This window comes from Culicoides brevitarsis, chromosome 3, assembly GCF_036172545.1.
Source record: "Culicoides brevitarsis isolate CSIRO-B50_1 chromosome 3, AGI_CSIRO_Cbre_v1, whole genome shotgun sequence".
Lineage (NCBI taxonomy): Eukaryota > Metazoa > Arthropoda > Insecta > Diptera > Ceratopogonidae > Culicoides > Culicoides brevitarsis.
In genome coordinates, this window is record NC_087087.1 from 9,632,392 (window position 1) to 9,657,604 (window position 25,213).

A 25,213-nucleotide genomic window follows, 5' to 3' on the forward strand; every position below is an offset into this window, starting at 1 on the left:
ACGTAATCCGAACAGTTGACACCCTTGCAAAGCCCAAAGCCAATCCCGACCAATAGAAACTCTTAAATACTCTATAAGTTTGAGATTTGAACCTGAAGTCAAAGGTTTGAACCTATACTTCTAATAACATCATCTTCCATCGCCTTTTCAAAGATCCAAATTGGTAACATCGAACTAATCATTTGAAGTAATTGTCGTTGAAGTACTCATTGAAGCTTAAAAATTATACAACGTTTGAAGTTCAAGTAATAATTTAGCCAATTAATGAACCTGAGAAGCTGAACCTGAAATCTTAGGTAAAAACTCAGGATGAGCTATTTGGTTGTTAAAAAAGTTAACATATATCAAAGTTAGATTAAAATTGTCGCCAAAAGAAAATATCAAGTTTAATTCAATATCAGAAATTGATATTTGGGGAATTCAAATGTTGAGCCAAAGAAAAGGACGCTTAACTATTAAAGGCAAGATATCTAATCCATTAGAAATTTTTGAAAGCTAACATAAGTAATAAACTTACGAGACTTCAAAGCCTTAACCATTAAAGAAACAGAGGACAATTAAGAGTTCCAAGAAGTGCAATATACGACTCTGTGTGGCATAAAGGATTGAATTATTTTAACAAAATGACTGTGATATGTGATATTAAAGACTATGATAGTTTGGAGATTTTTAAAGTTAAGGCAAAGCAATATGTGATAAACGAAATAAGTATATAAAAAAGTGATATTAAACGAACTAACCGAAAAACCGTCGCAATATCATCGTAAATGATGGAAAGAAATACAACAACAACAATATTGGGGTACAATGGTCAACCAGAAGAGATTCTCCAATTAACTGATGCAGCCATTGGTTGAAGGGATTGAATTTATGATCGTTTTTGAGTTTGTGAAATTGACCATATTTAAACTGGAATTTGAGCAAAACTAGTTCGTTTTTAACATTGGTATCTGTCGACTATAACCCGAGTCAGATCTCTACATTGGGTGCATTTAAGAATGCTCATCGCTTACATCATGATTTTTTTCTGAAATTTTTTCCATCGGATACGTTCAAGTTAAAACTTGATGAATTTTATGATACTTCGAAGAACATCATAAAATGCTAAAATATACATCAAAAAACATATTAATGATGGAAAAAAAGTTAGAAAAACATCATGATGGAAGCGTTGAGCATTGAACATTCTTGAATGCAATCAATAAGGAACATTTTTTTTAAAGATGTCTTCCATAACACGATTTTAGTCTATTTCCGTTAAACGAAGCTTACTGAAATGTGAAAATGTGAATTGGGGCGAAATTTGAAATTATCGAATATTGGAAGTCGAATCAAAGAGACTTGGTTGAAACATGGTTGAAAAATTATGATGCGATCTGTTCAGAAACTTCAAAATGTGCATTGGGGCGATGATTTAGATTATTCGATATTTGACGTTGAATCACAGAGATTTCTGAGATCCAACATTGCTTCGATTTTAGACTTTAGTTTGTTCTTTTTTAACGATTCGATCTTTACTTTTAACTATTACTTTATAACTGTTAAAAGAAAAGATTGAATCGTCAAAAAAGAACAAACTAAAGTCAAATAAATACTCTATAAATCTAAACATCGCCCCAATGCACATTTTGAAGTTTCTGAACAGATCGCATATCATAATTTTTCAACCCAGTTCAAATTTTCTTCTGATTTAAATTTTAAACACGTCTTTGTCAACGGACGCCAATCCTTACCAACATTTCTTCCTACAAAATGCAATAAAACTACAACGAGTTGAATGACGACATTCATTGTGAACGAGCGTTGTTGTTGTTGTTATGTGCATCCAGTGACACGGCAGTATTGATCGCAAAGCAGCTAGATTTGTGTATTATTTTTTTTTTTCGTTGTTATACGATAAGTGCGATGACGTGATAGTGAAAATGCGGTGACATTCTGTGTGTGTTAAACCATGCGGTTTCAGTAAATGTAAAAAAAAATTAGAATGAAATATTGATATGAGAAACCACATTTTGCCGATATTCTCTAAAGTTCGATACGTGATTAATTATTTTTTTTTCTCTGAATTTCTTTCCAGGTGAGTGACGAAGGATTTAAATTAATTTCTTGTGATCCCTTTGTGTAACGAAACACAAAAAAAACCTGACCGTAAGTGCAATTAATTTGAAATCCAGCAGCCAACGTGAAACCAACGTATTGTAATCATAACCACAGATCATTTATCCAGAACCTTCTTTGTCAGAGGCAAAGAGAGAGTTTGTTTGAAAATTGCTTCAAAATTAATTGAAAAAGGAAGAATGCGTAACAATTTGTCAATATTTGATGAAATTCATTGCAGGAAAAATCCTCTCATGTCCGAAAATTTCTCTGTGCCAGATCCATTTGAAGATTCAATCAATTAAATATCTCTCTCTGAAAATTTTTTTGGCAAAATATGCAGATAGAGAGAAATTTTGTCAATAAAACGGTAAATTAGGAAGATGACATTGTCGATGACTTGTGTGTCAAAGATTTGTGTTTGTTAATAATTAAACGAGCAAAATTTAATTAAAACGATAAATGCTCCGCAATAATAAAGTGCCTTTGAAAAGACAATTTTCCGATTCACCCAAAATCAATTACGTCAATGAATCTTAATCCATTTTAAGTTTATCTCCCGCTCCTCCTTCGTGAAGTGCTACTTTGCTACTCAAGTTGGAGTGAGTGAACGCACGGTGAAAAAAGATAAATTAATTTTGGTAATCCTTTTGATGGAAAATGGTTATTATTAATTACTCTCTGCAGCGAGGCAATGGCGGCGGCGCGTTCCAGTTTAGTTTTGCAAAATTGATGGGAATTGTGGTCAATATTTAATTAATTATAGCTATGAATGAAAGGATTTTCCGAAGGAAGTCCGTGGGGTGGTTAAAGGAAGGAAATTTCGGGATTAATGGTTTTTAAGGGTAACTTAAAGGAAATTTTAAAAATAATTTTTGGGCGGTTTCTTCGAAAAGTTGAAGATGTTTTGAAGTTGGTCTTTAAATGTGTCTTGTTTGTTTAAAATTTTCGTTTTTCATGATTTTTTGAGATTTTTTTTATAAATTTTGACTTATAACGTTACTCATCAAAATTTGAAAATTAAATTTAAATTGAAAAAATTAAAATAAATTAATGAATTAATTATTTTTATTTTATTTTTAAAAAAATTCTTTAATTTTTTGAGGTTATATCATAAAAAAATTAAAAATTTAAAATTAAAAAAAAAAATTAATTAATTCAAAAAAAAAAAATAAAATTTTATATAAAAATTTTAAAATATTGAAATTTTTATTTTAATAAATTAAATATTTTTATTTTGATTTAAAAAAAATTTTATAATTTTTTTGAAGTTTTCACAAATTTTTAGAAATCAAAATTAAATTTGAAAAAAAAATTTTTTTAAATTAAATTTTATAAAAAAAAATAATAAAATTAAATTAAATTAATAAAATATAAAATAAATAAAAAAAATAATTAATTACTTTTTTCATTAATTAAATGTTTTCAATTAATTTAAATTAAATTTTTACATTCAAAAAATATAATTTAATTTTATCATAAAAAAAATTATTAATTTCTAAATTTAAAAAAAAATACTCAAACTTAAAAATTAAAAATTAAAAAAAGTTAAATTAAAATTAAAGAAATAATAAAGAATTAATTTTTAATATTTTTTTTTTAAATAAATTCATTTTTAATTAAAAAATTAAAAAAAAATTAAATTTTTGAAAAAAAAATTAAACAAAAGAAAAAAAGTAAAAAAAAAATAAAATTTTATACAAAAATTAATTAATTATTTATTTTATTTTAATAAAAAAAAAATTATATAAATTATCAAAGTTTCCAAAAAATTTTTAAGGTATTCATGGAAATCTTAATTAAATTGAAAAATAAAAAATAATAATTTAAAAAATTAATAAAATATGAAAAAATATAAAAAAATTATTAAATAGCAAAATTTTAATTATTTTTTAACTTTTTATTAATTATTTATTTTAAATAATTTTAAATTTGATTTCTAAATTTAAAAAAATATAAAATTTTAATTTAATTATAAAAGAAAACAATTAATTCCTTTGTTAATTTAATTACAAATAAAAATTCCTCACCTGTCATCGCCATTCACAAATTCAATATGTCACAAGAAAATCCCCTTTAGGGATCAATTAATTTATTATCCAATCGTTTCTAAGCATTTCTCGGAAAAAAACTTTCATCTGATCCATCTTTCCTTTCTAAATCAATATTTATCTTTATCAATGGTCAGACACATAAATCCTCGTGAACTATAAAAAAAAGACAAAAAAAAAGAGTTTGAAAGGAAATTGGTCAACAGAAAAAAGTACAAATAGAAAGCCATTCTTCTTTTATCTTCACACAAAGAAAATTTCAGTGAAGAAAAGAAATTTTTTTCTAAAAGCAACAATTTTAAGCTATTTCTGTCAAATGTGTATTTAAAGGATTTTCTTCATTTTCTCACATATGCTGCCATATCCTTTTTATTTTTCGCATAAGATGCTCTAACAAACAAATATTTACCTTAACTAAGCGTTTGTATTGGATTACCGTTTTTTTGCACCTTCTTTGTTTACCTTTGAGCCGCATCTGATATGAGCTTCTAAAAACTATTATTGTGGCATTGTTAAGGTTTCTTTTTTGCATAAAATTTGTTTTGTTTGACTTTTTGATTCTTTTCTAAAAAGAATAAGTTAGAAAATAAATAAAAAAAATAAGGTAAGGATTTTTTTTTACTTTTTTATCTAAATTTGACTCTAATGGTCGATTTTTTTCTCATCAATCATCCGAAAAAAATCTTTGCATGCCCCTTTTAAAAAATTATTTGAAAAAAAAATTTTTTTCACTTCCGCAAGCGAAAAAGCTTCTCCTGCCCTTTAATTCTGTTATTAACTTTCCTTTTATTTTTCCCTCATTGATGCTTTTTCAACACAATCCACACAAAAAACTTCCTAAACAACAAAAACCAACTGAAAAATCTTTTCTTTAGCAACTTTTTTTTTGTTTCTTTAGAAGAAATACAAAAAAAAAATAAGTTAAAAGGCTTAATAATGGAAGATGGCACGGTAAATCGTTTTCACTTACTAAACAAATTATGATAACAGCCAGCATTGTTCGTTCACTTAGAAAAAAAAATTCACAGATTTTCTTTTATCTTCGCGCAAGAAGAAAACTTTCCTGTAAATAAAGGAAAAATTAAAAAGGTTAAGGGCTAATTTTTTAACAACATCATCTTTAAAATTAAAGTTTGCAAGTCATTTCTGCAGGCCTTAAATAAACTAACGAAAATTATTAATGATGAAATTTTTTGAAGGTATTTTAACGAATAATAATAAGTCTTCCTCATCTCCTCGTTTCTTTTGAAAAATTTTGTTTTCCTTTGTAGTTTAGTAACTTTTGATTCGTTAGATAATTTTGTGTATATTTTCATGATATTTTCAATGAATTGTTGATAAGTATCTATTTTTACTTTTCTACGCATGAAACTTCAAAAATAATCTTTTCTAATCCCTCAAAGCTTTTGAAAAGTTTTTTTTCTGTTCTGCTCTCTTCTTCATCTCTTCTCTCTTTCTTGTGTGTTTGAATTATGTGGGTTCGTGTTTTTTTTAAATTTGTAAGAAGTTTATGTTTCGCATCGTCTTTTAATCAATTTATTGAACAAAAATAAATAAATAAATTTGGGCCGAAAAAATTTTTAAATAAAATAATTTAAAAAAAATAAATAATTAATTTTTTTTTAAAAAAAAAATTAAAATTAAAATTGAATTTAATTAAAAAAATTTAAAATTTATTTTTTTAATTTAAAAAAAAAAAATAAAATTTAATTAATTAATTTATAAAAAATTAAAATTTAAATAAAAATTTTAAAAGTTTATTAAAAAATTATTTTATAATAAATTTTTACTAAAAATATTTAATTATTAATTTAGAATTATAACTATTGAAAAAAATATTTTTTTTTATATAAAAAAGTGAAATTATAATAAATAAATTAAAAATAAATAAAAATTTATTTAATTAAAATTATTTAATTATTTAATGAAAAATTAAAAATTTAAAATTAAAATTAAAAAACCATTTTAAAAAATATTTAATTCGATATTATGAAAAAATAAAATTATTTAATAAAAAAATTGTATTGAAAATAAAATTTAATATAATTTAAAAATTTTAATAAATTAAATAATTTAAAATGAAAAGCTAAATATTTAAAATTATTAAATTAAAAAAAATTAATTATTTGTTAGAATTGTTAGTATTTATAAAATTAATTTTTTATTAAAAAAAATTATAATTATTTAAAAAATATTTTTTAAAAATTATTTAATTTAAAAAAAATTAATAAAATTTACTTAACTTATTAACTATTTAAAAAAATTTTAAATTTAACATTAAAAAAATAAATTATTTAAAAATAAATTTAAATTAAACATTAAATTAAATTTACATTAATTAAATTTAAAAAAAAAATAATTTTAATTTTACCAAAAACGAAATTTATCTCAAATTATTTGCTAAAACATAAATTTCTCACATCCAATCTTCAAAAGATTTTTCCATAATAATTTTCTTTACCACGCTCAGACACACATACACAAGAAATCAATCTCTTATCTTACTAACGAGTCTTTCCAAACTATTCATACAAAATCTCGTCATGCCTTGCAAAATTTGTTAATTACTAAAATTTTTAATTACAATAATTGACAAAATTATTCAAATTTCATAAAAGACACTTTTCATTTTAAAATTAAAATTTATACATTGCACTAATTTCTTCATTGCACTTTCTTCACTCTCTATACAGCTCTTATTATTTTTTTCTTTCTTTTCTATTTTCAGGAGTCTCTGCTCCATTCCTGCACAACCAAAGGTACGTTTTTAATTTTATTTCACTTTTTTTCATCTAATTCTAAACTTTTCTATCTCTTTTAAAATCTTTACTAAAAAAAATCTTTCAAACTCTTTGATTTCTTTAAAAAAAAAAATTAAATAAATAAAACTTTGCAAGTAAATTCTCACGTTTCTCTAATTTTCTGTTTATTTTTGTCTCTTTTGCAAACTTTTTTTTTTTTTTTTTGATGACGTTGCTGCTGAAATGGCTTATTAATTAAAAAATTTGTTTGTATTTTTCTTGTATTCTTTCCTGTGTAAATAAAAAAAAATAAAACAAATATTTAGCGAAGACTTTCAATCAAGTCACATTTCAGAACACAACACAACACATGTAATTAAAGATTAAACAAGAAAGCATGCAAATTTTTACCTCTTTTATGTAATTTTTCCGTGTGTACCGTAGAAAATGTGTAAGACAATATTCTCTAAAGTTTTATCTCTTTCCTATCCCCAGTTTGCCTTCTTCTTTCAATACCTTCAGCTTTGCTCTTCAATTTGTAAAGTTATACTTTTAATTAATTAATTAATTAAGGTATCGGTGTGTTTTCCTTCTAGTGTTTTTTTTTGCGCTTCTTCCTCCTTCGTGTGCGAAATTTTCAGTTTTTTTTTCTTCCTTTCATGAAAAAAAAATCATCAGATTTGCAAACAAGGTTTTAAGTGCTTGTGCGATAAAAAAAATAAAAGAGTTAATTATTTGTATCATTTTTAATGAGTTCGGAAGAAGTTTCTCAAGAAGCGACTTGAGTTAATTGGAAATGGTTGGCGGAGTGAAAATTGTAGAAAGAGTGACCTCTCGTTTAATTAAACATTCAATGAGACGAGTGTCATCAACAAATGAATGCAAGATAAATTCGCATCATCAGTTATCGTGTCACGAACACTTTTTTTTAGTGTGAAAAATGCAAGATTGTGGATGACGTTTTGTGGCATGGATGTGCAAGGAAATAATAAAAGGAAATTGTAATGGAAAAAATTGAAAAGGGAGATTAATGATGGTTTTGTGGTTGATTTTGAATGTAATTTCGTTGGACTTTTTTTAATGTTAAAAAAGAATAATAATATATATTTGAAAATATGGAAAATTTATTTAAATTTATTCAAGATATTTATTTAATTTAAAATATTTAAATTAATTTTATTATATTTTATTTATAATAATAAAAAATATTGAAAAATATTTGAAAAATTATTTTTAATTATTTTAAACAAAATTAAAATATTATTAAAAAAAATAAAAATTATTATTAAATTAAAAAAAAAAATAATTGAAAAAAAAAATAAATTAAAAAATGCAAATTCACAAAATAATAAAAAAAATTTTAATTAATAATTTTATTTTTATTTATTTTAGAAAGACATTTTAAAATAATTTTCTAATTTAAAAATTAACAAAAATTGAATTAATTTGAAAAAAAAATTATTTATAAAATAAAGTAAAAATATTTAAAAAAAAAATTTAATTGTAAAAAAATATTAATAAATGAAAAAATTATATTTAATTTAAAATTATTAAATAATATAAAAAAAATTAAATTAATTAAAATTAAAAAAATTTTTTATTATTTTAATTATTTTTTATATTATTTAGGATAATTAAAATTTGACCTAAATCAAAATAAAACGATATAAGTAAATAATTTTATTTTTTTAAATATTAATAATAATATCAAAAATAAAAAAAATAAAATTAAAAAAAAAATAAAAAAATTAAAAAATACAAAAAATAAAATAGTAAATTTAAAAAAAAAATTAAAAATAAATTAAAAAATATCAAAAAATCAATTAAAAATGCAAATTAATAAAAAAAATTGAAAGTTTTAATATATTTTTAATTTTGAATATATTTAGTATTATTTTTTTAATTTTTGATGATATTTAAAAAAAAAAATCTCTTTAAAAAAAATTATTTTTATTTAAAAAAAATTAGTTAAATAATAAAATAAATAATTTTACCTTCTTCCATTTAAAATTTAAAACACCTTCCAGCAAATCATAGAAAATAATTCACTAAAAAAATATTTAATCATTTAAATCAAAATTACTAAATAATTAAAGATTAATTTTGAACCTGATTAATTTTAACTTGAATTTTTAAAAAATTAATCAACCCTCCTTTCAACAAATTACCTCGAATTCTTTATTAATTTTGTTTATTAAATATTTTTTCTTGGGCCATAAACCAATTTTCTGATTAATTATTAACAGCCTTCCTTTTTCAACAACATTTTTATGTTGATCCCCAACCAAAGAACAGCAAAAAAAAAAATTAAACGAAAATTCTTCAAAAATTCCCATAATCCTTCACTTCACTTCACATTATCTCCCGTTAATTAACGAGTATTGTTACCGTAGTAATTTCCGATTCTTTTGTCGAGCATCCATCAAAAATTCATGCGCAAAATTTGTTCCTGTTGTTAGTTTTCTTGTTTGGGGCTTAAAAAAGTTTCTCCTCATCTTTTATGTATGCCATAAATTTCGAAACCAAACAATTTTTTTCTGTTGTTTGCAAAGAACGCGCCCTTATTCTTCAATCATCTCACTCGCTTTTTATCAGTCTAAAAGTAAATTGTATGATAAACGGAATACAATAATCCTTTATTTTCTCTCTAATTTTAAATAAACACAAAATTTTACGGCGGATTTAACGTGCGGATGACAAAAGCACTTGATTGTTTGTGAAAAACTTTAAAAATTATTTATTTATTGCTTTTTTCTACATTTTTTTTTTTTTTGCAGAAAAAAGTTTTAAGTTAAATACCGTAGATAATCATTTTTTGCTCAACAAACATTGAGTTTCATTCGTAGAAAAAGGGATTAAAAATCTAGGCACCTTTTATTCAGTGCGTGCGTATATTTTTCCACTTCCTTCCTGATATCCTGACTAACTGACTCAAAAAATATAAAATTTTTTTCACATCATATTGTTACCACTTTTATTGCGTTAATTCTTCCATATATTTTCAGTGTGCGAGTAAATTATTTATGGAGATGTTTTCCCCGAAGGAAACGTTTTGTTAATGAAATGAACATTAGTGGCCTCATTTGTTCATGCCGCGGCGAAAATGTGTGAAACAAAACGTTTTTGATTGAAATTTAATCCGTTAACATAAATATCTTTTTGCTCTGCAATTTATTTTTATTTTATTTCACACTGCCATTAAAAAGTAAAAACTAGCGATAAAAACGAAAGAAAAATGATATTTCCGTTTTTCCTTTATTTTTTTTTAAACAATTCAAAACTTTTACGACGAGTTTTTTTTGCGATAAATTTTTCATATAGTTGGAGTTTTGTTATCTGAACCTCAGTTGTTTTGTGCTTTGTGAAATTCAGTGTGAAAAATTTGTGTTTTGCAAGCTGGAAATAATCGAAATATTAAATTAGATTAAATTTGTTTGGACTTGTTAGTCATAATTTGCAATAAATAAAAAAATAGTAATAAATAAAATATATAATAAAAAATGTTAAAAAAAAAAAAAAAATTTTTGAAAAAAGTTAAAAATTTTAAATTTTTAAATTTAAAAAAAAAATTTTAAAAAATATTTTAAAAAATTAAAAAAAAAAATTAAAAAAATTAAAATATTAAAAAATATTAAAAAAAAAAAAAAAATATTTAAAAAAAAATATAAAAAAAAAAATTTTTGAAGTTTTCAACTTCTAAAATCATTTTTATATTTTTCAAAAAAAAAAAAATAAATAATAAATAAAAAAATAAAAAAAAACTATAAAGTATGAAACAAGTCAGCTCCGAGGAGAACTGAAAAAATTGCGCGCCAAAAAATATAAAAATTTGTGCCAAATAATTATGATTTGAAGTTTACTTTTTACCAGAACTTTTAAGCTGAAGTCATTTTAATTTTAAATTTAAAAATTTGGGCTTCGTCTGCAGTCTGAACAAAAATAAAAATAGATATACTTCAAATTAATAATTATTGCCTAAATTTTTATACTTTTTGGCGCTACTTAATGCATTCTCCAAGGAGTTGACTTGTTTCATACTTTATAGTTTGTTTATTTACTTTATTTATTTATTTTTTATTTTTTTTTTGAAAAATATAAAAATTATTTAAGAAGTTTAAAACTTCAAAACGTTATTTATACATTTTTTTTTATATTTTTTTCAAATATTTTTTTAATATTCTTTAATTTTTTTATGTGTTTTTTATCTGTGTTTATTTTAATTTTTTAAAAAAATAATCGTAAAAAATTAAAAATTAAAAAAAAATTTTTTTAAATAATTAAATTATTCAAAAATAATATGAAAATCTTTAATAATTAGATTTATAAATTTAAAAAAATAAAATTAAAAAAATAATAATAAATTCGATTGAACTAAATTTTTCATTAATCATTTAATAATATTTTTTTATTTATTTGTTATTTTTTTTTTTATTGTAATAAATTAATAAATAAATAAATAAATTAATTAATTAATGAATAAATAAATTATTTTTTTGGATAAAAAATTTTACTTTATTTTTTGGCTTTGGTTTATGTTTATTAAAAATTTTATCAAAAAAAAATAAAAATAAAATAAAATAAAATCCAAAAATAACAAAACTAATTTTTTAACACAATTCTATAAAATAATTTTTTTAAAAGTGACAAAAAAATTTAATAATTTTTATTTTTTATATTTTTTTTTTGCGAGATATTATTTTTTCACAATCAAGAACTCACTCTATGGATATCGTCTTTCATGTCTTGCACCCTAGAGGTGTGTTCACAATTCATCGCTGTTCGTTTCACCATTTTTGCATCCAGTTGGGCTTAGTTTTTAATTAAAACTTTATTATTAATTTTATGATTATTATCATAAACTAAGTATACGCTGCATTTGTGCATTTCTTCGCATGCCGAGCGCCATAGAGACCTAATGAGAAACGGAGAGAGAGACGACAGAGAATTCAAATCAGCAGGTGTTTTGATTTTATTAATAAATGCGAAACGAACACAAAGCTACAAAGGAAGGAATTTGTTTGAAAAGAGCTATTTTGCAATCACTCATGGAATGGCTCACAAAACAACGACAACTTACTTTCTCGGAATTCCTCACAACATTACATCGAATGCAATGTTCCAATTCCAATGTTTGGCTGCGGGACTTTTCTCCGAACATTACACATTATTTTAACAATTTTCCAGCAATTTTTTATATATCAATATTTTTTTGTTGTTGTTGTACTTCCTGTCCTCCTCTGTTGTCGGTTTGGCAAAAATAACACACAAAACAAATATTTGTACAACAATTGTCGGTGTGTGTGTGTGTGTGTGACATTTCAACGATTTTTTTTTGTTTTTGATCAGAATCATCATCAAAAAGAGCCTGGAGAGCGATGCGTGTGTGCTTGTGTCATGTATGTGGTCTCATTTGTTGTGGAAAATTGTTGGCATAAAATGACCGCGAGACAAAACATTTGCTAATTTTACAATAATTAGTACATGTGTAATAATTTTTTCTTTGAAGTTGGTTCGCTCGAGCGGTTTTCATGAAAACTATCGATTTTTCTTCGGGGCAGTGATGGATTTTAACAATTTTATATGAATTTTGTAATAATTAATTTAATTTAATTTTTTTTTATGAATAAAATTATAGAAAAATCGAGGGGGGGGGGGGGAAATTAATAAATATTCGTAAAAAATATTTTTTTAATTTTTTAATATTATTATAAACGTTGATTCTTAACATTTATTTAATTTTAGTTTATATATTACTTAAAAGTAAAGAAAAATTAAAGAAAGTACCAATCTAATAGAAAGAATAGATTTTGAAATTTAAAATTTTATTTTTTGAAAACTTTTATATATTCTATTATATATTATACTTATAAATTTTATGTAGAAATTTTAAAAGAAACACACGTTAATAACTCTTCTTTATAAAAAAAAAATAAAATAAAAATTACATATTAAATTTTTTTCATAAGGCGAATAAATTTAATATTTTCATTTTTTGTCCCATGAGGATTTTCTCGAGGGGGGGGGAATTAAAAAATAAATATTTTTGAATTTTTTGTTTGTAATTTTTTAACGTTTTTAGACGTTAAACGTTGATTCTTAACATTTATTTAATTTTAGTTTTTATTATTTTAAAATTTGAACTTAAAAGTAAAGAAAAATCAACAAAATCTCCCAAAATAAAAATTTTTGAAAAAAAATAATTTTGGTCACGTGACTTTCAAAAAAATGTTTTTCAACATTTCAATAGAAAATGTCGTAATTAAGCAAATTTCTTTAGTTTTTTTGTATAATTTTACCATAAACAGTAATTTTTCATGATTTTTTAATATAAAAATTCCAAAATATGTCAAAAATATTTGTATTTTATATTTAATTTTTATTTTTCCCCCTGAATTTTTTTCGACAAAATCCGAGGGGGGGGGGAGACAAAAAATGGATATATTAAATTTATTCGCCTAAAGAAGAGTTTTTTAAAAGGTTTTTTTAAAATTTCTTTGAAGATCCAATATATGTAGTATAACTTTAACTACTATACTATATTATATAATCATATATTATTTATAAATTTATAAAATATAATTATATAATTTTAATGACAATGTATAATTGTATAGTATTATATAATATAGTATAATTTATAATATTTTTATACAATATATAATTTTTTAATAGTAAATATCAAAAATTGGAACATATATTTTATAATTTAAATTATCATTCAAATTTTTGCCAAAAATCCTTTTTTATAAGATTTTTTACTATATTCATAATTTTTAAATTATTTGTAGAATTAAATGTTCGAATTTTTAATATTTAATATTAAAAAATTGAATTAAAAAATGTATATAATATTAAATAATAATAAAATATTAATGTAATACAATATAAAAATAATAAATATATAAATTTTTATTTATATTATATTTAATATATTATACAATATTATTATTATTTTAATATAACTTTATATTATATTATATTATTACATTAAATAATTTTATTATTATAATAAGATATTTTATAAAAATTTTTTATATATTATAATATTAGGGCTTAAATTGAATTTTTTGGGAGTAGAAATAAATTTTTTTGGGCCAATTTTCCAGCTCAATTTTTAAAATTCGTACGTGAGTGCTAATATTATTAATATATAAAATTTTTTAAAAAATATATTATTATAATTATAAAATAATATTATAATGTAATAATATAATATAATATAAAATAATAATGATATGGTATAATATATAATAATATAATATAATAAAAATTATAAAATTTATATATTTATTATTTTTATATTATATTATATTATATTATTATTTTATTTTTATTTCGTCAAAAAATGTTTTCCTAAATCCGCCACTGAAAAAATTGTTGCATTCCAAAAAATTTATTGTCTCTCTCAGAAAAAAGTTTTCTTTTTTTTTAACTTTTTTGTCGATGCAAGTTATTGTTGCTGCGTCGCTTGCGAACAAATGTGGTAAACCACGAAGATATTTGTCTCGAAAGAAGACAAAGTTTCGCAAAGTCATAAAATTATGGCACATGTTCTGTTTTATTATTGTCTTCATCGTCGACGTCTTCTTTCGCATTGTCTTGCATTTTGCACTGCGAGAGTCTTTTAAAAGTTTCTTCCTGGCAGGAAACCAGCACGGAATCAGTTAATTAAATACAATGCCGCTGTTAAAATTAATGAACATGAAAAAAATAGAGAAAAAATAAAATCGTTCAAGACAAAAAAAAATATTTTATGTGCAATTCAACATGATTTACAAGACAGTTATTGTGCAAGTAATTAATAGATATGTCCTGCCAAGTCGCTCCAACTTCGCCTCGACTGATTGACGATACCCATGTGACTTGATATCGCGTGCATTTCCATAATAACAATAAACCGTTCTGCCGTTGTAGACTCATTAATTAGTGATAAAACGGCGAAAAAATGTGACCTATGAGCGTTTAATTATTTGAAAAACGAAACTCATTCTCATTTAAACCCAATGGGAAGTAAGTCGGTTCCGTAAAAAATTTGTTGTCAAAGGATTAACCGTCATAACGCCGTCAAATGAGCAGCAAACATTTATCGGAAAGTGATAAGGGCTCGAAACGACGTTCAAATTGCTCGAAATTCATTCAACAAAAGCCAAAGGTAAATATTTCGTTATTTACATAATTTTTGCTTACCATGCGGGTAATTGAACAAATATCTTCAACGCGTCGTTGTCAGCTTGTCGCAGTTGATAAAATAATTCGACAAACGTAGATATGCCGACAAATTAGTGTGTAGCTTCGGTAGTGACATTTCCATCAATAGATCGCCGCCGTCGCTCGTCGTCGTCGTCATGATTGATATGTGTTGTGTATCTATAAATAAAATACAATAAATAAGTTTTTCTGGTATGTATTTTACATTGGATGATAATCGATTGCTGGATGACGACGACGCAACGCACGTACACGCATGAAAAATCAATTAAAGTTTATGAGCAGTGATGGAGGCGGAGGGAAAATCTGAAAAAATTAGGGAGAATTTAATAGATTTAGATTTATAAAGAATTAATTTTTCAAAATTTTAAATTAAATAATAAACTTAATTTAATTAATTTTAATTAAAATTTATTTTAAAAGTTTAAAATATTTAAAAATTTAAATTAAATTAATTTTATTTTTTTTTTATTTTAATAAAATTAAATTATTCATTTTGTATTAAAATTTATTTAATTAATCTTTTAAAATTAAAATTATATTTAAATAAAAATTTATTTAATTGAAATTTTAATTAAATTATTTATTTATTTAGATTAAAGTTGAATAAAATAAAATTTAAATTATTTTATTAAAATTAATTTAATTTTTTAAAATTTTATTTGAATTTTTTTTAAATTTAATTAAAATATTCATTCTATATTTTTTAATTAAAAATTTAATTCAAATACAATCAAAATTATTTTCATTAAAATTTAAATTAATTAATTTTATTTTTTTTAAATTTAATTAATTTTATTTTTTTAAATTTAATTAAATTAATTAATAAATTATTTGAATTTAATTTAAATTTTATTTAACTTTAATTTAATTGTTATTGAACCCAAATTTTAAATTTTCAAAATTTAAAAATAATTTTTTAAATTTAATTAATATCGATTCTAATTAAATTTTTTTATGAAAAATCATTTAAAATTATGAAAAATGCAAAAATCTTTTTTTATCGGATTCTTTTTTGAATATATATTTATATAGAAATAAATGAGTCTTTGTCCGATTGTCTTATCTGTCTGTCCTAATGTCATGAGGAGTACAAAAATGTGAAACAAAATTTATTTTTACCAACAGAGCCTCAAAAAGTACCTGAATTGCAAGATTTTTAAGTATTTTTTTTATTTCTCATAAAAATAATTTATAAAAATTAACCTTGAAATCCTTTGTAACGCTTTAAATCAACTTTTGAATCAAAAATCTTTCAAAAATTTTTTGAAAAAAAAAAGTCAAAAAAAATTCTCCGCCTCCGCTGCTATTTACAGAAACAATAAACCGCTCTCAATTCGACAAAATCATGGTTCAATAAATTCCGAAATCGGACTAAACGAAATATTTTGTTGTAAAATTCTAAACAAAAATATTTCACCAAAGGTCCCTAACATGTAAGAATTGCACATACATTTGCATGCAGATGTTGCTACTCTCATCATTTAGACACAAAACACGAAATATTTTTGACATGTGCAATGCAAACTAATCTCCTTAAATATGCAAACTATGTTTTAATATCAAAAATATTATTATTATTATTAAAGTCGGCATGAAACAGAATTATTTAATTTTTCGTTCTACTAAATAAACACATATCGCAGAGAGTGAACAAGTTGCAAAAAAAAAGTAGAATTCATCGAATTACACTTGTCATGAGCGAAACGAGTGTGTATTTCTGCTTCATTTAATAATAAATAAATAATAATGAATTTTAACAATGCACGAATACATTTAATTGCAAATAATGCAAATATTTGTGTGTGATATCAACAGAAACAATAGTATAAAATTGCTGCTATTTAATATAAATTTTCATTTCATCCGTGCCATATACGCACTCACCTGTGGACCATCATTGTAATTGGCACTCATTTGCGTTCGTGATGAATTTGATGATCAAATTTTTCGGGAAATTTGTATACTTGGTCTAACCAATTATTCAGCATTGATTTGACAAAAAAACGTATAACTTCCCATTTAACGAAACTGTTATCAAGTAAAGTTGCTTAAAAACGAATACAAAAATTTAAGCAGGGTTAAAAACCTAAAATGTGCATTAGGACCATAGTCTTAAATGTGAATAGGGGTAAAAATTTCAAAATGTCATCTGGGGCGAAAATTTTAGGTCAATTTTTTAAAATGTGCATTGGGTCAAAAATCTTGAATGTGCCTTGGGGAAATAGTTTAATATGTCAACTGGGACAAAAGTCTTAAATGTGTATTGGGTAAAAAAACTTTTGAACGTCCATTTTATCAACTCTTTTAAATGTGCATTGGGTCAAAAGTCTTTAAAAATATTTTAATATGTCAACTGGCACAAAAGTCTTAAATGTGCATTGGGTAAAAGTTTTAAAATGTCAACTGGGACAAAAGTCTTGAATGTACATTGGGAAAAGTTTTAAAATGTCAACTGGGACAAAAGTCTTGAATGTGCATTGGGTAAAAGTTTTAAAATGTCAACTGGGACAAAAGTCTTGAATGTGCATTGGGTAAAAGTTTTAAAATGTCAACTGGGACAAAAGTTTGTATTGGGTAAAAAACTTTTAAATGTCAATTTTATCAATTTTTTTAAATGTGCATTGGGTCAAATATCTTTCAAAATTTTTTAAAATATTTTAAAATGTCAACTGGGATAAATTTCAAGTGTATTGAGCTTAAGGAAGTTAAAATCTGCACTGGGATCCAGTTGTACAGTGGGTTATTTTTGATATTTAAGAATATTGTGAACCCAAACCGATTCATTAAATTGGAATTTGTATGTAAATCGAAAAATGTATTTCAAACTAATTAACTTGATTTAGTTAATTAAGGAAACAAAAAATAAAATGTTTGTTAAATTTTTAAACAAAAAAAATTTAGCTCAGGTAGAATTTCATAAGAACGAAAAAAACGAATCTTATAAGAAATGCACATGTGCATCATCATCATAATTTGATTCTTTTCTTTCGTTTCAAGTTTAAATTCTCGTTTTATATCTATCTATAGTTAGATAGTACCGATGACCGTTCCTGTCAGTCGTTCTACTCTCGTACAGCCAAATTAAATAATTGAATTGACTTTTCACGACACACACATAACCTTTTTTTGTTGGTGTTTGATTTGCTCCGTAGACAAAAAAAAAGAAGAACAAACACCTACAGAACGTTCATTGTCGTTCGTTTATTATTATTATTAATAACTATATGTGAGAGAGTCTCGTTGTTGTTCTTGTCTATATGCGATCGAATTTTGTTTACATATGAAACAACCACTAGCATATATTCGGTTTTATCGACTATCGGTGTGCGTGTATGCAAGATACTTGCATCAACAAACACTCTTATGGAACGAAAGAAGGAGAAGAAATCAAACAACAATAAAATACCCAAAAATATTTTTTTTCCTTTGAAAACAAAAAAAACTGTGGTTTTGGTGGATCATCCGTGAGCACAAGAGTGCCTACCAGCATGAAGTTTTGTGTGCCGTAGAATCAACTGACTCTACTGACTTTACTTTTATTATAATAACACTAATAATGTTTGAGGGTTAGGATTGGCGTGGGTTGTGGATGGTTTTGAGTGCCTTTTATACGAATTTTTTAACATTTTTAAAATCAATATAATTTTTTGATTAAAAATAAAATTAAATGTGAAATAATTATTTTAAGTCTCAAATGTGAGAAAACTGAGAAAAATAATTTAAATTTTTTATAAGAATAAATGAAGATATAATTTATTAATTAAAATATTTTAATATTTTAATTTTAATATTTTCAAATTTTCGTAGGGTGATAAAAAATAAAATTGAATGTGAAATAATTATTTTTATACTCAAATGAGAGAAAACTGAGCAAAAATCGACAAAAATTATTTAAACTTTTATGAAATTTATCAAAATAAAATTTTAAATTTTCGAATTTTAAAATGAAAAATTAAAAAATTTTATTTCAAAAATTAAACAAAATATCGGTTCAAAACTGATCTATAATTTCATTTTTGTTTTTATTTTTTTATTTATTTATTTTTTTTTTTTTTTTTGAAAAATCAATTACCGTATTGTACATTATGCTAAGAGAAAAACCATTTAAATTTAAAAGAATGAAAAAATATAGATAAATAAATTAAGAAAAGGCTCATTTTGAAATTAAGATGACAAAATTTTAATATTTTTGAACAATTTTTTAAAAATGTCTTGACACTGAAATTATATTTAAAAAAAATAAACATATAAGAATACAATATGAATTAAAATTTTCAGTTAAAAGTTTTTAAAAATAAGAATTTGACACAAAAAATTAATTTTAACTTCAATTTTATTTAGAAAACATAAAAATTTAGAAATTCTCTTAGAGTTATCTACATTACGGTAGTTAAAATATTTTCAAATTTTTACAAGCCATTTTTCTTGTATTTAAAAAAATCAGTTAAAAACTATCTATAATTTATTTTTATTATTTTTTACTGAAAAAATCAATTATTTTGTTTAATACCGTAAGATAGACAATTCTTATGGAAAAAAAAGTTACTTAATTTTTCACCGAATTTCGATTTTTTTTAAATTTTTTAACTAAATTTGTAAAAATAAATTATTTGGATGAATTTTTTTTTTATGAATTTATGATAAATAATTTTAAAATTTATTTTAATTTGTTTAAAAATTTCTAAAAAAAATTAAAAATATTTAAATAAAAAATATTTTTCTATAATAACTTCAAATTTTAAATTTCATTAAGTATCATTATTTTTTTGTATTTCTTAATGAATTTTTTTCATGATTATTATACACTTTACGGTAATATTCTTAACTACTTTTGAGCTCTATTAATAATAAATTTATTGCTTGGTTTGAATTAATTGATAAAAATTTTAGCTGAAGCTTCCATGTTCATTTTTGAACAAGAATTATTTTAATATTTAACCTAAAAAAATAAAATTTCATTAAAAAAGTAAAATTTAGTAAGAACTTACTTGAAAAATATTTCCAAAAATTCTTATGAACACAATAATAATAAAAAAATTTGAGCACGTCGCATATGTGATGGATATACGGAGAATAGATATAAGCATACCCATATATAAAACTATATAGCATAAAAATATATAGATATATTAAAAATATAAAAACACACATGATAGAGTGAGCAATGAAGACGATGAAGAAGCGAAGTTCATTTGTGTTTGTTCTGCCTGTGCATGTATCCAATTTATATCGTAATATAAATATACACGCTGCGTATATCGTGCATTGAGCTCTGTCTGTCTTTTTGTGAAACAGCGCGACTGACGTACTCTGCTTTGCCGCTATTAACACAAGCGGCGACCGTCGACACACACAGACACACAAAAAAAAAACAAATTAAACACAAAAGGTTTTTTTGAGTATCGAAAATACTAAGTGCTAACCATGCTTTTAGTCAAAAATTTACTGTCTTTGGGACACACGATTGATAGTTGCGGGACTCGCTTTTTGTGTTAAATTTTTTTTTATTTGTTATTTAATTTTAAACGACACGTACATTCAAGAGTTTTTGTTCTGAAAGAAGAAAAAAAAGTTAGAAGGAAAAAAAATCTTCATATTTATAAATAAATAAAGAATAAACAAGAAGAATCGTCACACATTAGAATCAAAAGTAATTCATATGTAAATACAAAACGATCTTTGTAAGTGTCAAGAAAGAAATTAGCGCGTGTTTGGTCATCTATTATTCTCAATAAAATTAAAAAAAAAAATCAAGTAGTCGAGTGGAAATATATCTCAAAACACGACAAGATAACAACAAAAACAACTATTAATTAATTGATTGTGTCATTTAGCACTTCTTACATCATTTTTCGTGTGAATACTGGTTGACCAAGTGAAGTGTCAAGGCAATGAAAAAATATTCTATGAATGAAATACCAAAATATTCATAAAAAAAATATAAATATTTATAGTCTACAGTGAAAAATTTAACAAAAAAAAAATTCAAAATAAAAAGTTAATAAATTCTAACTGCTGAAAGCGCCCAAAAAAAGCATTAATCAATAACGAGGTGAGTGTAATAGTACACAATTATTAAACATTTTGTGATAAAAAAAATTGCCGAAATACGCGCAATACTAATTTCCCCCAAAAAATATCGATTATTACCTTTTTTTGTTGTGTATTGTTTTAACGTAATCAATCAAACTTTGTTCATTCATACTTTGGTGGCATTGCATGTTTTTGTCGCAATTGACCGTCTTGTTAAATAAAATTAATAAATGTTTTCCATTGAGAAAGGTCTTCATCGTTGTTTTAACGTGTTTAGTTACAACTTCCTTGTAATGTGAAGAATTAGTGTCTCGCTGAATTCTAACTCTGAAACATGATGAACGAAGGTTTTCTGAAAGTGTAAGCAGTTTTTTTGAGTAAGAGAAATATGAAGTCAAAGCTCAAAGTCAAGTAAAGTGACACGAGAAGAATGAAACTTTGCTGAGTTTGAAATTCGCTGAGTTAAAAAGTTGCTGAGTATAAAATTTGCTGAGTTAATTTAAACTTTTGCTGAATAATGTAAGCAGTTTTTTTTTTGAATAAAAATATTGCAGAGTTTAAAGTCAAATTTAAAATTTGCTGAGTTTAAAAGTTGCTGAGTATAAAATTTGCTGAATTTAAAATTTGCTGAATTTAAAATTTGCTGAGTTTCTGAATTGTTGAATTGTCCGAAGATTCAAGACTGTCCTCATGTTGAGCAAAGGCAGTCTACGAATTGTCGCCATTTGGTTTGTCGATTCGCAAGATCTTTCAGATCCCAGAGGATGATGATGTTGGCTTCTGAGAGTGTGAAGCGTCGCCAGGTGTTTATAAGTCGACCTTTTCTGCGGCTTCCTTTTAGGTTGTACACAAGACTAAATCTTTGACGAGTTCCTGAATTGCTGAATTCAAAAAAGGAATCAAATTAACCTCTATAAAGGTCAAATTAACTCCTAAGGGGTCAAATGAAGGTCAAACGAGGTCAAATTACATCCCGTTGGTTTATTTTCCATTTTTCGCCCATAGGTTGGTGAAATAAAATCAAAACAATTTTCAATCAAATCCTTACCTCATTCAAGAATCTCCCATTGTTGAAAAATCTCAAGTCATAAGCTTATAAATTAACTCAATAAATCTCTGACGAAACACTAAAATTTCACAGCGCATGTAATTCTCGATAAAAATAATTATGATTGAAGATTCATTCTTATGCATGGCAAAAAATAAGTCTCTTCCGCTCGATGAAACAATTGGTTGAATAAACAGGTGCCTACTTCTTCTTTTCTTTTGTATATTTTCTATTTTTCTCCATTTTGTCGGTACCTAGAATATATATATTTTGAAAATATTTGATGTCTTATGAATGGCATGAATGTCGTTCGTTGTTCTGGATGAGGAATAAAGACAATGTAATAAAATTTGTGGAAGTTGTCGTAGAACGCATTGGAATAATATGCCTCAAGTGTGTTTATTATACGCAAGAGTGACTCTTTTTACTTATTTTGATATGGAAAAAATTTATTCCTACTTGTCTTGTTTTTTTTTCCTCATCTTTTCTTTATTTAAAATATTATTCTTTAATTTGTAAGTTCTCGTTTTTTTTACTTGTTGCGTCATGTTTCTCTCTCTTATACTCACAAAAAAGAAACTTGTTTCCCCTTCGCTTCGCCGTCGTCTTTGTTTAATGATGTTAGAATGTTTTGATTCTTCGTTTTTTTTTTCAAAGTGCAACTAAAATGGTTTCTTATAAGATTTTTCATTTCATTAAGAAGGAACTATCTCCAATGACTTTTTGTAGAACTTGAGTCTTTTTGCGATTCCCTGGCTTCAACAGGTGAATAAAAGTCATTAAAACACTCGATCCTTATCGCGACCCCTTATCCGCCACTGTTTACTGCTCATTGTCTTAGTAATTATTATAGTCTTTTTGCATGGTCTACTACCTTTAATGACCTAGACTTTACTCGCGCGCCGCACGCATTTTTATTTCCTCCACATTCGCTACAGTTAAACACAATTTTTTTTTGTCGAAAAAATTAAATCGCTGCATGAAATTATTATTTTATTATTACAATTTTTGACCGCGAGGAAACATACGAACGAAAAGTTCGTTTAGTAGTCGTTCTTTCTTTGGGATATCTCAATTAAATTTTATTACTTTAAATTAAAATTCAATTTAAATAAAGTCGCGTATGCATGGCAACTTCATATGGCGACGAGGAACAACGAGTGTCATTGTTTTGTTGTAAAAAACGAATATTATTTAAACAGCTGTAATGTGACATTTTGTTTGAACATAACAAACGCAGTCATTTTCTAAGCGATGGAAATTATAACTAAACCAATATCTCGTATAAATGCAAATCATCTTGAAAAACAGAGACATTATCGCGTTGACGAGGCGAGTAGTAGTAATTGGAGTTGGATGTGAGAATGAACATGACACATGACATTGTCAGTTGTCGTTTATCGAACGATCAGATTTTTTTTTTTTGACAATTTTTATGTTTCCGTTGAGACAAAAAAAAAACGTTTTGATGTGCTACTTCACACCTTTTGGAGAGTCATGAAGTGACATTTTAGTGAAGATTTTGCAATTCATTGAGATGGCGATGATTTTAAGAGCTGTGGTTTGAGACATTTAACGGAATATGGTTTAGTGACTTATATTTAGAAGTCGTTGAGGGATTTTACTCAACAAGAGGTCAGTTTTGAATCTCTTGACCCTCTGAACGAAGGACAAGATGTAAGGTTCTAAAGAAAAGATAGTTTCAAAGTTGAAGCTTAAAGTAAAAATTCTTTAAAGAAACTTTGTGAGTCGATTTTCATCCGTAAACTTCAACTTTAACTTCTGAGTAGATTAAAATGAATGTCACTCACGTTGAACCTTAAACTCACGTTGAACCTTAAAATTTTACTATTCCCGTATTTAATTGAAGTATGCTTTGAAAATGATTTTAGTCAATTAATATTAAAATAAAAATCAGTCGAGTAATTGGACTAAGCAAAGAAACACGTCTTTTAATTAACCCGCTGAATGGTATTTAGTTTGGTTGGGTATGCCAAAGAGGTACTTGAAAAACCAAAAAATCCGCTAAAAATGTCTAAAAGCTCAAAAGCTGATTCCAGAATTTTAAATTCAGTTTTTTTTTCGAATACTTTAGGCCTAACTAACACAAAACCATCAAAAAATCTCATGTCATTTTTTTTCGATGAAATGATGAAATCGGGTGATGTGAATCGCAAATCAGAAGCTCTACAGTTCATAATTTACGAATCTCATCAATTTTGAGTGTTTCAAAATTCTTCAAGGCTCGTCGAGAAGCTATCTTAGTTCTTATTTGCTTCTTTTTAAATCATCTGATAGCGAATATGGGAAACTTATGGATTTAGATGAACGATTGGATGATATTTGTTACTTTTGTTTATTTGGATTTGGATTGAACCCTCTAGCTTTATACATTCATGTCAGATAACGTTTCAATGTGATGAGAAATTGTTTTTGACGTATAGTTTTAGGTTCGAGTTATAATTTCGAGAATCAATCGATGATGTTACTACTCGTTTCATTTTGTTGTATTAGTTTAAACTTTTGTAATAAAATGAGTTCTATGTTTCACTTGTCAAGTAATTTTGCAGTCTAAAATCATTTTTCAACTCTGAAGTTGTCAGTTTATCAGTCAAATATTCTGGAAACAGAGCATTTTAGGTTATGTTAATCCTTTTAAGAACCTTGAAATATACTTTTTGGTTCAAGTCCAGAAATTCTTGGTTATTCAATATTTCAAGTTCACAAATCCGGGAATTCTTAAAAACTTCTATATGGCATTATTGATCATTGAGTTTATGAATAATTTTAAAAAATTTAAAGAATACTGAACTTATGCAACTTAAATTTCTCAAAATACGTAGAAACGTGAAAATATCAGAAAAAAGTTATCGACATAGACATCTGGAATCGAATCAAAGTCTTCCATAGATGATCTTTTTACAAGTCTTGAAGCTGTTCTATGGATCCATTCTTCAATTTCAAATATTTTATTTTTTCTCATTTCAATTAAGATTACTCGTATCAAGGATACTCGATCACAATAGGTCTTC

The 25,213-nt window shown here is 24.4% G+C and overlaps 1 protein-coding gene across 5 annotated transcripts in view; it reads left to right on the forward strand.

Moving 5' to 3' along the window:
• LOC134835986 (polypyrimidine tract-binding protein 1) overlaps nucleotides 1–25,213 on the forward strand; it is a 191,255-nt gene that overhangs the window by 17,133 nt on the left and 148,909 nt on the right. For 2 of the 5 annotated variants that reach the window (XM_063851066.1, XM_063851067.1), the window contains exon 3: nucleotides 6,877–6,907. The exons of 1 other annotated variant lie outside the window; for it this stretch is intronic. In XM_063851066.1, the coding sequence (XP_063707136.1) occupies nucleotides 6,877–6,907 (31 nt within the window). Of the gene's footprint in view, nucleotides 1–6,876; nucleotides 6,908–20,865; nucleotides 21,153–25,213 lie in introns of those variants that run through there. 2 more of the 5 variants (XM_063851068.1, XM_063851069.1) reach the window with 2 other exon arrangements.